At 46.5% G+C, this 15368-nt stretch overlaps 1 protein-coding gene across 1 annotated transcript in view; it reads right to left on the reverse strand.

Moving 5' to 3' along the window:
* Positions 1–3563: 3563 nt before the first annotated feature.
* The window catches only part of LOC120846062 (sushi, von Willebrand factor type A, EGF and pentraxin domain-containing protein 1), a 35144-nt gene continuing 23339 nt past the window's right edge, over positions 3564–15368 (reverse strand). Inside the window, exons 10-12 of the mRNA XM_040503578.1 lie at positions 14996–15181; positions 7321–7401; positions 3564–4605 (exon numbers count right to left, since the gene is read on the reverse strand). Coding sequence (XP_040359512.1) covers positions 4436–4605; positions 7321–7401; positions 14996–15181 — 437 coding nt within the window. The 3' untranslated portion in view covers positions 3564–4435. The remainder of the gene's footprint in view (positions 4606–7320; positions 7402–14995; positions 15182–15368) is intronic.

Here is a 15368-nt window from a genome sequence, read left to right on the forward strand (position 1 = left end):
TACAACTAGACATTGGGTTCGTAAAAGCACGAAAAAATGTGCTCCGAAATGTGCTGCATGCAACGGTTCCAAACAAGCCAATTTATTGCCGTATGGGGACAAAGGGTAATTCAGTGACGTAAGTAACCTTACTAAGGACATCGAACACACGTGTAACACAAAGTTACACAAATTATAATGGGTAACAATTAAAAAAAAAAAAAAGCAAGGCATGGCAAATCTCGAGCACCTTGTCGCCCTGGAGCAACATCACCTGGACAGAAGGCCTCCGCATTGTCTCCTCTCCCTCTGTGAAACGTCATTAGAGTCATATTGCGCTAACTCGGCTACTGCGCCCGAGCCCGACCTTCGAGGCGCTGATTAGACACCAGCCCCAGCCAAACGCTACACAGCACTCGGATGACGCGTGCGGAGGCCTTCTGTCTAGGTGGTGCTGCCTGAAGTCAATGTGATTGCGACATTAGTTGATAAGATCGAACCAGGACGTAAGAAACGTAAGCGTAATAACTAAAGCCACGCACTGCCTTTCTGAAGCTGCTAGTTACTCAGTACTGAGTCTTATCAAGCAGCGTTAAAAGCCCAAGTCACTAGGACTTTCCTGTTTATGATTGGGTCAGCGATGATAGAGAACACGTACAGGCACGTACAGAAGCATGACGAACACCATGACGGTGCGCTTTTAACTCTGTCCGATTGATCCTGTTTGCTCGTAGCGTCGGCTGCGTCTGGACTTAAGCTGAGACAAAGGAGTATAGACCAAGTCAAGTCCCCGACGTCACGCCACTCTGGTGGCGCTGCTGTCAGTACTGACCATGCGCAGAAACTTCACTCCTCTAGAGTTGGTTTCTGCGCAAGCGTAGTGCCCACACCTGGTGTAGCAGGGCAAACTGGGCTTGTTTTATGAACATTGTTGGTGTATAGTATTTATTCCGACTTGGGACAGCCGCGACGCCGCAGACAGGTTAGTGAACCATCCCGGGGAAACCCAGTGCGCTGCGGAACAATATGGGGAAGTTGGTGGGGATACAAACGGAGGAATAAATTGTGCTGACGAAGGTAGAAAAATAGAGTTTCGATTGAAGGGAAAAGCACAAGATTGAAAGGCGCAAAAAAAAAATATCTAGACTTTAACCAGCGTACATTCTTGGAGAACTGCCGGTAAAGTAACCCGATATCGACAGTGTCGTCGGGAATGCTTGAAATGAGCTCAGGTGGTAGTAACTTCCATCACTACCACCCGAGCTGCGCGTATAAGGCAGGTTGGCTGTAATCTGCTTTTTAACTTTAAATGTTCCATGTAAAAAATGTAAGACGTTTACAATTTTCTGTCACACCGAATTAGAGCGCAGCTCTTGAGGAGGAGAGCCGGGTACGGAGGGGAAGTATATGTCCCTCTGCCTTCCCCACTAAATTTAGCGGGAATATTGACAATGTTAGATGCGTGTAACGTCACGTGACGTCACGTGTTTCATATATTGACGTCACACGTGACGTCACGAGGGAAACGTCAAAACGTTACCCTCGTGACTCTTTTGAGTGTAACCCTCGTAACCCTCACAGAAGTAACCCTCGTGACGTCAAACGTGACGTCACGTGGGACTTCATTATGGGAAACGTCCCATAATGCAACGCGCGGTTACGCCGACGCCGACGATGCCGCCGAGGCCGGAAACGGGCGCCTAAGAGATGCTGTATAAAATGGATTGTAGTAGTACGAATAATGATATAGTTTATTTGTCACTGGAAGGTTTGTATTAGATGCCGCCATATTTTCTGCCCGGTGTCGTGTTCGTAAAACCGCAAAAAGCTCTCACGTTTGCTGTATCGCAAAAAAAAAAAGTTTACAAAGAGTTACTGAATTTGAAACCGAACGCATAGTCACACACACACACACACACGGTCAAACATAAATTTCAAAAATATATATTTTTCATCGAAATGGGGCCCAAAGCGAAAACGAGTGTAAACTACACCACGAACGATGCCAGAAGAAAAAAGAAAAACCCAGCAAAACAACAAAACTGATTAACGGACAAGGACAACGAGATACCAAGCACATGCCACAAGGTAAAAGAAGACAAGTGGAGATGAGCTTCTCCAAAGGTCTCCGATTCTGCTTATAAAAGCATATCTTGTCGTTCAATCTCCTTCTTAACTTACCTTTCATCCCAGCCCGTTGGTTCGGCTGTTGACGCGCGTAGACATTGCAATGCACACACGCTGCAAAATTCCAGCAAACCACAACTGAGCAGCTTATTACACAAAAGGCAAGTGTAGCCTCACGCAGCCGAGCACAGTCTGTAAAGAGTTGGTGGAGTCCAGACTCAAGTCGTCGGCGTCTACGGAAGATCGAAAGCTTTCGGTTGCACACACAATGCGATACTTTTCGTTTTTTTTTTTTTTTTTTATCTCTACTTTGTTTAATCTCAAGTCTGGGGGCTGTCAAACTGGTCAAAACCAAGAGAAACGCACAAACGCACGCACAGAATATAGCCTTAAAGTCACGGCGTGTGCTTGATTGGATGAGCCGCGGAGGGTAACCCCGAACAGAAAGACGGCGAACGGGCGAACGGGCATGACGGTGCAATTTCGGAGTTCACTCATTGGTCTTTCAGCTCGTAAAGCCGGCTGCGCTCGGGTTCCACTGTGGCTCCGGCGTAAGGAGAAAGAGTGGAGGAGGATAGACCACACGTTGCCTTCTTGGCGCTCGTAATCTTTGTCACGCGGTGACGCAGCAGTTTCGCTTTTTTATAGCTATGTATTTTTGTAGCTATATTGTTTAAGCTTTTTTTTTGCAGTTGTTTTTTAGGAACGTTGTTCTTGACGGCGAGAACTGCGTAGTAGCTGCACGTGACGAGCGAAAGTGCCGAAGGGAGACGCTTCTCTCCGCGGCGTCTGGTAAATCGAATGTTTTTTTGTTTGTTTTTTGTTTGTGGATTCGTTTTTTTAAGCGTACTCAGGGCAGTATTTCCACGTCAGACGCTGTACGGTTTTCTTGTATATTACGCAGGACGGTCGAGTTTTGTGCACTATTGTCATGGTGGTTACTCAATTGTCACTCGTTCTACTTTTCCAGAGAAGCAGTTAGGAAGTAAGTAGTAAACACATTTAAATTATATCGTGCAGAGTTTCAAGAAACAAACGTTAAAACTACGAGGATCTTTTTCCCGCGGAGTTAAGCCCATCGTTGTCAAAACGAGAGCTTAAACGCACACAAAACAAAATGATGTTCTCTTAGGGGTGCAATAATAATTACTTCGAAAAACAAAAACAAAACACAACCTCTTGATGTGGAGAGAAAGGGCGATCGGTGTTTCTGTTTGATGTTTACTTTGCCGAAAGAGTGACTCGAAAGGTTGTTTATTAGGTTTTTGACAAATAGATTTTGAAATTATGCTTTTTTTAAAGGTTCCAACAAATATATAATTGCGGTTATCTAACCGTCTTTTTTTAAGTTCTGTAGAAGCCTTGTTTTTAATTGAAATCTCTCCAGGTGGAAACAGAAAAAAAGAAAAAGATAATTTCGTCGAGACACTTCACGGAAAAATTGATCAGATATCTTATTAAGCAACAGAATGAGCTTTATTATTATTAAGAAATTGACCGCCTTGTAGCGTTTTCTTGCGAACAATTCACTCAAAGATGTCGTGGCAGGAATGCCCTCTTTAAAAAACAGCAATACATTGCACGCAGAGCTTTCCGCATTTTACTTCTCGTCAGTCTTTCCAGCTCAAAAATCACCACGTCAATGTACCCTCCACGGCAGAATGTTACAGTATCCACCAATATTAAAGACCCACTCGGAGAAGGGCGTGGCCGAGGCGGTGGCCGGTGAAGGCGCTGCTCGCGCTTTGGGAAATTCCACGCCACTTCGAGGGAAGAGAAGGCGCTTCGTCACACTGCTCGCGGACTTAGTTTGACTGCGTTATCGAGTTGGAAGAAAAGGCCAGCTCAGGACGTCATGACGCCTCCAGTGGCAAAGACGCTGAAGCTCCACGAGAGTCGCCGCGCAGCAGGTTCGTTTCGGTAACGATGCGCGCTAGCGTCGCGCTTGTTGCGAGATGCTGCAAGACGAGTTGGCAACAATTCTGAGGCTAGGTGGCGCAAGCTACCGCCCGTTACAAAGGGTACAGCCGTTAACATCCATCTATCCAGCGACGCTGCGTGGATCACCTAGTGATGACGTGTGGGGAGGACAGGCTCAGGCCTTGTCTTCTAGGGGGTATCGAGTGAGCTCTTCTCAGAACGATACGGCATTGTCAGCAGCGCGCCCCGCGGCCCCACCAGTAACCATCTCGGCAGCGCGCGCTACGAGTGGGTCTTTCGTATTGGTGGAAACTGTAGATGGTGGACCTTAGACGCTACGACCCCGGTCCATGTTCGCTGCGAGGAGAACCCGATAACTAGGAATCAGGCTCGTGGCAGAGAGCCGTGGTTAGGAGAAGCATTGCTGGTCCAGAAGCGCCGGTTGTGCTGGAACCTCGGTCCGGTTGGTTGGGCATGGCTTGCAAGCGGGCTGACCAGGTTGGTCCTGGTAGTAGCCTCGCTCGCAGAGGAGACACTGTGCCATCTCCGCCGACCGATACATCCCTGCCGGGCACTCCACTGCGCGAAACGCCCGAGTAGATGTAAGGCTTATTAAAAGACGCATTTTCAGTCGAAGCACAAGTAGGTCCTTGCCGGAGAGCTCGTGAAAGGGACGCATAGGATGTTATGAATATAGACCCTTTTCATGACAAGCGCCACCAGGCGGTGCTCCAGTCTTTGACGTCCAGAAGAACTTCCGTTTCAAAAGAACGAACAAGCCCCACCGTAACACCGCTGCTTGAAATGTCAATAAAACGCTTAACCACCGATTATCCAGGTGAATGCCAAAATAACGAAGAAGCGTGAGATCTGTTCATATTTTTCTAATATTCTTCACTGATCTCTATTGTAGTAGGCTAGATCGCGGTGTCGCCACCGGCGGCCATTGCTTGACACCAGGCAATACACGCAAGTCTATGAGAGAAACGCACAAAAGTAAAAATATTGAAGCATGTACGTTGTGCTCGGAAACGAGTATTTTATGCTGTGCTGCGATCCTTATGTCGGGTGTTCGGAAATCGAATCGGTATTTGCCAAACGTTCGAAAGCCGATTAAAAAAAATCAAACGTACCGGAGCACCTACGGCTGAGCTGGCAAGCTTGCTGACGTAGTGGAGTAAACAACGGAACTTGCCGAATGAGACCGTCCTCGGGGAAGCCCAGAAATTGATGAATGACAAAGAAGTTCCATCTCGACAGCGGCTTTCCGGGAGTAAGCGAATTTCGCGTAGCAAAGCCTTCGAGCCTGTCGTCTGCTGAGCCCAACTCCACGAAACCGCCACCGACTCCGCGGTAACGCTAGGTAAATCTCGCCTTAATGAGCTGCACTACAGCGGAGTCACTCTCAACCACAAAATATTTATTTATAGGAACGGCGAGGGCTGTCAGTATTAATCTTTGTGCGCAAGCTATTTGCCGGGCTTATCGAAAAACACCCAAAAAGTTTCAGTGGCGACAACAGCTTAGAGACGAGGGAGACGGCACTTTTTCTCGTTCTTCCCATACAGCCCTATGCATTGGCTGGTGTCAATCAATGGCCGCCGGTGGCGACACTCGGCTCCATCCGGCCCCCGCCTCCGAGGCGGCGGTCCGCGATCTAGCCTACTACATACAATAGAAATCAGTGTATTCTTGAAAACCAACTTGCCTCCTACGAGAACTTAAGGCCCGTTCACACTCTTGCAACCGAGTACGACCGAGAGAGACGAGACCTGTTGAAACCTCTTAAAATTTCTTATGACGAGGGAACACACTGGCATTCAGGCGTTATCTATGCGGTGACCCTGGAACTGCATTTCACAAGAGCGAAGGTTTTGCGGGATTTCTGAGGTCAAATGTGCGTAAAACCTATAAGAAAAGCTGGTTTATAACGTTGACAAACGTTTTTCTAGCCAAGAAAGAAAGGATAATACGCGAGAGAAATAAAAAATATGCCGGACCGCCAAGTTTACACTGCTAGCAAATAGGTGGCGCCCGTGTGTCCTCTCGTTGTAAAGGCCCGTTCACACTCTTGCGACTGCTTGCGACCTCTTAAACCTGGGTTCCTTAAAACTTCTTAAACCAGAGAACACACTGGTGCCATCTATTGGGAAGCAGTGTAAACTCGGCGGTCCGGCATATTTTTTTCAATTTCTCGCGCAATATCCTTTCTTTTTTGTCTCGAAAAACTTTTGTCAATGTTATAAACGAGCCTTTCTATGGGTATTACGCACATTTGACCTCGGAAATCCCGCAAAACCTTCGCTTTTGTGAAATGCAGTTCTAGGGTCACCGCATAGATGGCGCCACAATGTCAGTGTGTTCCCTCATTCTAGAAACATTTAAGAAGTTGTAAGAGATCTCGTCTCTCTCAGTCGTACTCGGTCGCAAGAGTGTGAACGGGCCTTAAGAGGTTTCAAGGCTCCAGTTATAAGAGGTCGCAAGAGTTTGAACAGGTTTTTACATTGTACAGCTGAAGACACCCATTAAATCGCCAACTTCGCTGTCCGTGCAGTATTTATAACATTTCTAGCACTGGTGACGTAGGCAAGCTCGGCAGGCTTGCAAAGACGGAGCGATCGGAAGTCGCTTGGGATGAAAGCTGCAGTTTATGTTTGTAAACAGCAAAAGGGCCTATAAGGACTCTGTCTAATGTTCCCCCCAAAAAGACTGTATCACCACGTAGTGATATCAAAAGTTTACCAAAGGTTTATACTGGCGCATTTTACCATGTCAAATTTAAAGGTGTAGCTTAATTTTAATCTCTCTTAACCCGCACTCTTGACATTTTCAATGACGGCCGCCGATGCAGACGACCGAGTTAACCGGGAGTCGTGGCGCCATCTCTTAATAGGTACAGTAAGCAGGCGACGGCGTCGTCTGGTTTCGATCGAGTGCCTTTGTCTGATTGCTGCGCATATTGGGAGATAGCACCACAAAAAAACCCACGGTCAACTTAGTCGTCTGCTTCGGGTTTCCCCGTTTCAAATGCCAATACTGTTGCTTTAATATTTCACAGGAAGAGAACTAGCCTTGATATTTTTTAAGGTACAATGCACCCCTAAAGGACAGCTGTAGTGAAAGTATGAGGCGGCTACGTGCAGGCGCCGATTTTCCTAGTTGGTTTAAGAGCGACCCCCTTCATTCATAACACCATTTACGTACTTTCGTAGTTTCAAAAACAACGAAGGGAAACATGTTTAGATCTCCGAGACAAAATATGCTGATCGGGGTCGATGGTAGGAATGAACTTACGGCATACGTTGGCTTCTCCATCGAGTTCGTCAAAGAACTCCGACCCTGGCAGACAGTCCTGCGTCGTGGTCGGGGAGTATTCTGCAGAAATTTTGAATAGGTCGCGATCAGCAGGCGCACAGTCGAACCGATATAATACAAAATATTGAAGCGTTGTCGATAAAACAACATCGCCGAATCTGCTAAAAAAAAAAAATGAAGTGCGAACTTTTTGGAAAAAAACACCTCACTACAGGGAAAAATTCACAGGGTCTTTTATGTTATCCCTGAGACAACTTGAAGACGAGAGGCCATGCGCCGATCTCGATGATAGCGAACCTCCGAAGACAGCGCGCTCTCTGACGACGCACCTTTGGCGCCGTTAATCTCACGGCATGTCACACGCCATGCTCTTCACCGCTAACCGAGCGAGAGTGTCCGCCTTTCCCGCTGAGTTTGCACCGCGCGCGCGCCTCCGCCGATTTGGCACAAGTAACGCCATCTCGTGGTCCAGTGGCAAACCGTGGGTTTTGGTACCATTTGTGTCGCCGACGTGTTGTCGTCCAAGGAGTGAACGATGAGACATATAAGGCTTTCGCCTTAAGAAAAGTATACCGATCGAAAACATATTTCATAGATGAAACTACTCGGCCCTCGGGGGGGGGGGGGGGGGGGGGGGTTATTAGGTAGATGCACAACCAGCAAACGTATCTCTCAACTGTAAGTGATCAAACCAAACGTTAACCATCAAAACAAGCTAAAGTGTGATAGGGCTTAAAGGGACACTGACAGGGTATTTGTGCTCGCCGAGGTTTTTAGTTGTACGTGACATATGAGAACTCAACTACCCAGAACAGAATTTGCGGCTCGAAATTCGGTTTCTTTCCGCCCGAAAACCGCCGATCAAGAACTGGCCGGTTCGAGTCTCGCTCACTCTCTTTTTCGCGGTCACGGGCCGTTTTCTAAGGTATCGATGGGACCACCAAATTTAATCAAAGTCGTGGGTCACTGAAAGCACACACTCAATATTAAAAATAGAAAAAAATATGGAACCCATTTTTTGTGGCTTCTAAAGAGCTGTAAAAACGTTGAATGAAAAAAAAAGTTGCACAGAGAACCGGAAGCATTCTGTGCGTTCGTCGTTTCGCGTATCGTGGGGCTCGCGGGGACGGCGATGGTAGCGGACGACGGGCGTGGGACCTCTATTTCAGAACTGTCGTTCGCGGTACCGGCGAATTCTGTCTACCGTTAAAAGAGAAATTTGGGACTGATCAAAAGAATTGGTATTCATCCCGTACGACACGCCCGGCCACCAACCCGATTTGCACGAAGACGTCGCCGAGCCGTCGCTCCCTTCTCGTGGCTGAAGACATCGCTCGCGCAAACGTCAAGCACGACGTGTCTACTTCGAGTTGAATATGCACGCGTACGATTTCTTTACTAGGTGCGAATGTCCCCAAAGCGTGGTGCTTCCCGACTTCGACCCGGGAGTGCTTTTGCTAGAGATAAATCGACAGCAAACTGTCCAACTTGCAGTTTACCAGCTGGATTTATACTAAGGAAAGAGATCAACCTGAAAAAAGATGCCCCGGTAGCTCAGTGGGAAAGACGTCCGGTTCACACGCGGTAGGACCGAGTTCGAATCCCGGTGTAACTTTTTTTTTTTTTTTTTTTTTCAAGCATTTTCTGATGTTTACATCTTTTTTCTTTTTTTTTTCAAGCATTTTCCGATGTTTACATATCTTTTTTTCTTTTTTTTTTTACAATCATCACTGAAGAAACAAACAAAAAAAAAATAACAAACAAATGTTATGACGGTACTTCGCTGAATTAAATGGTATGGGATTTCCGTTTTGACACCTGCGAACTCAATGTAATCACTTTCCACAAAATGCAAGGAGCATATAAATCAGGTAGCGTCCGCTTTTCGAGGTGCCCGTATATGTTTTACAGGAATTGCAGCCAGCCATTGGTCCCGATCCCGTTGATCTTTCGGAAACTCTGTCGCACAATGCCACTTTTTTTCGGATGCAGGACATGTGAGCCAGCTCTTCACGCAACATCTTGGGTGTATTCTTTTCGGAGCCGATCATGGAAATTCACCACGGGCTCTCACTACTCATCTCCAACTCCTCAATGTACAAAACAACTCATCTTGGAGTACAGAACAACGAGCGGAACAAACATAACTGCAAAGGAATCGCACGGCGAGCAGTTCCCGCACGCCGCATCGCACGCCGCATGTCGTGTCGTCTGCTACCGGAGAGGAGAAGAAAAAAAAAAAAAAAAACGCACGGTCGGCTGTAGCCACGTGACTTCCGCCACTCACTCTCTTCTCTCCACTTCTCCGATCTCCGACGGGTTTCGGTTTCGAGCAGTTGCGTCTTTTGGCTTTATTAAAAAAATACGCTACTCTGTTGGAAAATATTAATTGGGTAGTCCTCCGACACCATAATGAAGCGCCCGGCAAAAAATAAAAAAAATTTTTGGGGGGGTGTCAGTGTCCCTTTAACGTAGTGAACCTACTTCACTTCGCTTAAAATAAAAGTTTTTCACCACCGCCACCACTTCGCTTAAGTATTACAACATTTTTAATGGGAAACCGAAAGAGCAGAGCTACCATGACAGGTGTCTTTGTTCACATACCTTATGCAGAGTCCCTTTATACCCGAGAATAGAAGTAGGCTATAAAAAGACCACTCGATTGTCCGTGTCTACTTCGGCGTGAATTCATTCAGATTTTTCTTCTTCAGAAGACTCCAGAAAACACTCACAATATACATATTTACTGGCAGTTATATATACTCAATTCCAGCTTTTATTGTTTAGGCTGAAAATGCCGAGTCACTGGGTTGTGGACACGATATTCCGCCGAAAAATAGCTAGTGCGCACGCCCAGAACGCGTTCTGCAGCTAAGTAGACAAAGATGGCACCGCGGAGAAGGCGATAACCAACATGGTTTACAGGTGGCGCCACCTTCAACCTGGAAAGAGACATCGTCGTCGCTCGATCATCCTGCTGCTAATATAGACGTTTGCATGTACACGCCCCCTGTGCGCCGCCATCTTGCTGCTGTCATTCGTAGATCGTCTGACAGCTATGTAAAGCCTCGATAAGCATAAAATTGATTTAAAAATCTAAAGCCGCGTCTACAAACCCCGGCCCGTGGAGGCATTCTAGGCGGCCCGTAGATGGCCAGGGTCATTCCACTGACGCCCGACCCGTAACCCGCTAAAGCAAGAAACATAAATAAATAAATAAAAAGCTCGTCCAAAAAAAGAAAAAAAAATGGCGCCGCTAAACGCTTTTCAAGCGAAAACGAAGTTATTAGAAAGAATGAGAGAAAACTGTATATAATCTGTTGTAAATCAAGAAGGTAGGGCTAGGAAAGGAAGGCCGGGGAGGAGCAAGAAGACGGAACGCCGGAGAGGAAAGCGGGAAACGTCCTCTCTCCAGAGCTCCGTCTGCTTTCTCCTCCCTGGCCTTCCTTTCCTTGCCCTACCTTCTTGAGTTGCAACTGCCGGTGCACTGCGGGAAGCAACACCCACGAAACTCTCTTCCGCGGGTGTTGCTTCTCCGCAGTGCCCCGGTGCTCGGTAAGAAGCGCTCTCAACGGAGCTCACACGCCGCAATCAACATTTCGAAGAGAACTAATATGGCAGTTTCAGAGGAAAGCTCACTTTCAAAGCGGGATGGCGCACGGGCGCGCGCAGCGCGTGTAAAAAGAAGCGAAATCTTCGTGAATGTTGATTTCTGCACTACAGGAAAATTTCCAAAATTAAACGGTGGCTTTTATGCGAGAGTATGTGTTAGGCAGAGCTGTCCTGACAACCTACGTTCATCATTCATGCTTGTCTTTTTTATTTGCTCAAATTTTAGATTAAATAAAAAAAATTATTTGCATATAGCAAAACACATTTGTAAATACTCTCGATTAGGTATAGCTGGGCATCTGTGCAGGTTTAATTTTATGTCGAATGCATCGCTTACTTGCCGATCCCATTTAAGCAATGGACTTACTGAGGTCACACACCATAAATACAGTTAGAATAAAATTAACTGAACTTTGATATGAACAAGGGGAAGCTTGGAAACAACGTTTACGAGTTCAAATGAATTTTTGCTCAGGCATGGCAGCAGTGAAATGCTCGGAGAAACTATCCGATATTCAAGTGAAAAATCAAATGTGAAAATGTCCTTTTTTGATGTAACTTGTATTCTTTTTCCAATCGTGTGAAATCTGGTACAAGTGTTTATTATGAATTTGCTTGGTTCTGCATGTGCATTGGCAGATGTTCTGTTTTGCGCTGTACTGTAAAGGGTGGTAGAGGCGTCGTCAAGCTGCAATGGCAGCTTTTTTTCTTACCTCCCTTCCTCGCCTTGTTTCGAGAGAAATAAACAAACTAAAAAAAAAAAAAAAATATTTGGCCTAAACCACTAGTCACTTCGAATTCAGCTTAAAACTCAAAATTCACTATTTACACGGGCCTAGAAAACTGCGTCAAAACACCTGTTCCCCCGGCATATTATTTATTGTGTATTGTTATCACCACAATTACTATTCGTATTTTCCTGCTTCACATCTGCGTAACTGAAAAAAAAAAATACAAAAAACTATTTTGCGTTGTCGTGTTTATCGCGTTTAATGATCTTATCTGATCTATCCTTTTTATTAATCTCCCGCCTTGGGAGAATATGCCAAAGTTCCAATGCGCTTTAATTTATGTCTGGTGAGTTCACGGGGTCACGATTATTTTATAATGTAATAAATAGTAAAATATTGCGCTTAAAAATAAAGCTATATGCATTATATTTCTTTCTGAATTTTTGCTCTAGTTCAAAGCTTTGTATTTATCTAATTATTTATTTAGTATTTCATCGTTTATATTGTCTCATCTAATTTTCGGCCCTCGAGACTGCAACAGGTCCCCAATCCGACCCCGTAGCCAAAACGTTTGGAGACCCTGAATATGATGCCTCGACCGCGTCTCCGACTGGTGTGTTTACCGCGGCCAAAAAAGTAGTCCCTCGATTTCCGCCTGATGACGTCATAGAACTGTCATGCTGTCGCCGGTCGCGACCCTGGCGGCGTTCCAGCAGTTGTGGTATAAATGGCAGACGGCTGTTCTGCTGCAGGTCGCTCTCCACTGTGACAGTCCACGGAAGCTAGAGCGGCCGGAAGTTGGGACACCTGGGACGCCGTGACGACAGCGACACCCGCGTTCGCTCGTGCTTTTCGCCAGCATATCTACGGCCAACCGCCAGGATCGCGACAGGCAACACCACGACACTCCGGTGTCTGTGACGTCCTTCGTTGCCACACTGGGACCATTTCTGATGCATGGGCGGGATAGGACGTTAAGCACACCAGTCGAGGACGCGATCCAGGCACCATACCCTGACCTAGAGGGAGAGATCCCACTCATCTGGACCGCTTGCAGATCGCACGGTACAAACGCGAACATCGGCGGCCACAGTTAGCGGTGCCGATGGGCTCAAATCGCTGGCGATGCCTTAATATGCACAAGGAAGCAGCAAAACATCATCTCTACGGTCTGTACCTTGTTACTTTCTAGCTTAGTTTGCAGGCAAACACCGGAATGGCGTATTGTATAAAAAAAAAAAAAATATTGACGAGCGATCGATCATTTTCAACAAGTGTTGAGCCAAATAATCATCAAATGTATTTAAGATAACATACTAAATACCCATTTGAATATATGTTGAGAGTAGTTTTTAAGTTACTTCTACTACGAACTATTCGGAGTAGGGTACAAAGGCTTTGAGTAAGTAATTAATTTACATTCGAAGATGCTCGGAAAGCAGGTTGCAAAAGGGGGTGGTCTACTTGAGATGAAATCTCTGAAAATCCCAATCTGCTGCGATCGTTATGATTTTCAAGAAGTTTACTTTGAAATAGTTCGGAACATGAAAAATAATGAGCACCGAAAGATCTCAGGAACGAGGGGCACTACCGTATTACAGGCACGGCAACTGACGCTTTTTAGTTTGGCAGCGGGCTCGGCTCATGACGAATTCCTCAAGAAGTTCGTAATATGCTTTGACGCGATTCGGGGGACTAGACACATAATCCGGGATTGCATATCCCTAACAGCCAAAATAGGAGTTGATCAGGCAGTCAGACTTGATGATGAGTACTCGAGTGAACGAGAAATCTGCCACCTCAGTAGAAACATCGTCTAGAGAAAAGCAGCCTCTCTCGCTGAACAACATCCAAGAGCGAGTACTTTGTCTCCCCAGCGAAGGGCGAAGAGGAATGCCTGTACTTTCAAACAGTCAAAATATATTAGGAAGATAGAGAGAGAAACACAAGTAACACATGAGAGTGTCCTCGAAACCGCTCTCAATCCCTGTCTCCACCCGGCGAAGAACTGCGCTGGAGGATTCTAAGAATGAAACAATTTGCGTATTCGGAAGTAAATAAATGAAACGGTTTTGAACGAACTTGGGAGTCAAAGTCAAGACACAATAGGCAAGCACGAGGGTTTGTGGAAGTCAAATCTAGGTCCCTGCAGCTCACTGAAGCGAGCAGGATATAGCTTCCTTGGCCGGAGAAGTGTTCGCGCTCACTTGAAAACGTACTGGGGCATTTTCATACCAGAACCCCCTGAGCCGGCGATTTCCGAAAATAGTTTATTGTGGCCCTACCCAGCGTTGACTTCACAATCTTCCGCTGACGCAACCACTCTAGTTTCAGACAAAAGATGTAAAATCCGGATGATGTCGCCATCCCTTTGCTAGCTCCAGGCGTAACTGGTCATTAAAAGATAACTTGAAAGGAAAAAAGAAAAAGAGCGGACAAGAGCACGCATAAAGGAGGGCGTACTTAGGGTTATCCTTTTCGTTTTTTGTTCGGATTCGGAAACTGCGTTTTGCTCACGCCTTGTTTCCTGTCCCGTGTTTGGTCGTTTGCCGCCAAGTCTGCAATCGGTTCAGCTTCGCCATGGAGTCTGACGATCCCTAGTTCCGCAGATTGTTCTGACGACAAATATTTTCCAAGGTTGAAAAATGTATTTGAGATCCGAGTACAAGATAGTGAAAAATGTAATTAAGACAGAGTAGCGAATACTCTAAACGAAATGTATCTGCAATATACCGAAATGCTATCAAAAGCATTTAAAATATAGTATCTTGAGTAGAGTATTTAAGGTAGGCACAAGTCTGATTTCAACTCGTCGCGGCAGAACGAACACGCCTAACATTTCGTGTGCTTTCTTTCTCCGCTCTTCTGTTGATCTTTTTCTCGTTCTTTCTTTCGGGATGGCCGCGATGTCAGCGCCCAGAATTTGCCGCGTTTTGCTCCTGTCACCCCCCCCCCCCCCCCCCTTTGTCGATAAGGCGTGCACATGGTGGTCAGATTGGCGCCCCAACAATACATTCTCGCATGAGTCGGGACGTGGTGGCGCTAGTATGCAGATAGCCCTTAAAAACACTCCCGGCAAGATTAAATGCACGCGCAATCTTTAGGAAAGTGTCGCTTCCGGTGCTGTCAGACGTAATTTACTCTTATGGTGGAAGAATGACACGTACAAAAATCGAACATATCTGCGGACCGTGAGTGTGCCAGGGCCACCTAATAGATAACGCCACCAAGCTTGTGTCAAAAAAAAAAAAGTGATGAATAGCGCTACAAGCGGCACAAAAAGTGGACTGCAGAGACTGTGGATGACTCACCTTGGCAGTCCGGTATCCAGCTTCTGGGCTCCCAGACGCCGTCCAGGTCGCACGAGTAAAAGAGAGACACGTTACTGGGGAAGGCGTAGCCTTCGTGGCAGACGGGCTCGCACACCACACCGTGAAGCACGGGGTAACATTCCGTGCTGCCGTGCTCGATGTCCGCGGGGAACTTGCATTCCTCGCCTGGCGGGCCGTGCAGGCGACAGCGCATGCGCGGCACAGGGTTGGCAGAATGGGGACGCCGAATCACGTCATGCATGGAGGTAGTCCTTGTTAGTTTGATTATTGCGAGAAGAAAGAACACTTGGGAGGGCTGGGAATGAGCAAAGCTATGATCACTGACAGGTTTTGATACGCAGGGTCGTTGCTT

The sequence above is a fragment of the Ixodes scapularis genome, unplaced genomic scaffold (assembly GCF_016920785.2).
Source record: "Ixodes scapularis isolate PalLabHiFi unplaced genomic scaffold, ASM1692078v2 PGA_scaffold13__105_contigs__length_92229423, whole genome shotgun sequence".
Classification (NCBI taxonomy): domain Eukaryota; kingdom Metazoa; phylum Arthropoda; class Arachnida; order Ixodida; family Ixodidae; genus Ixodes; species Ixodes scapularis.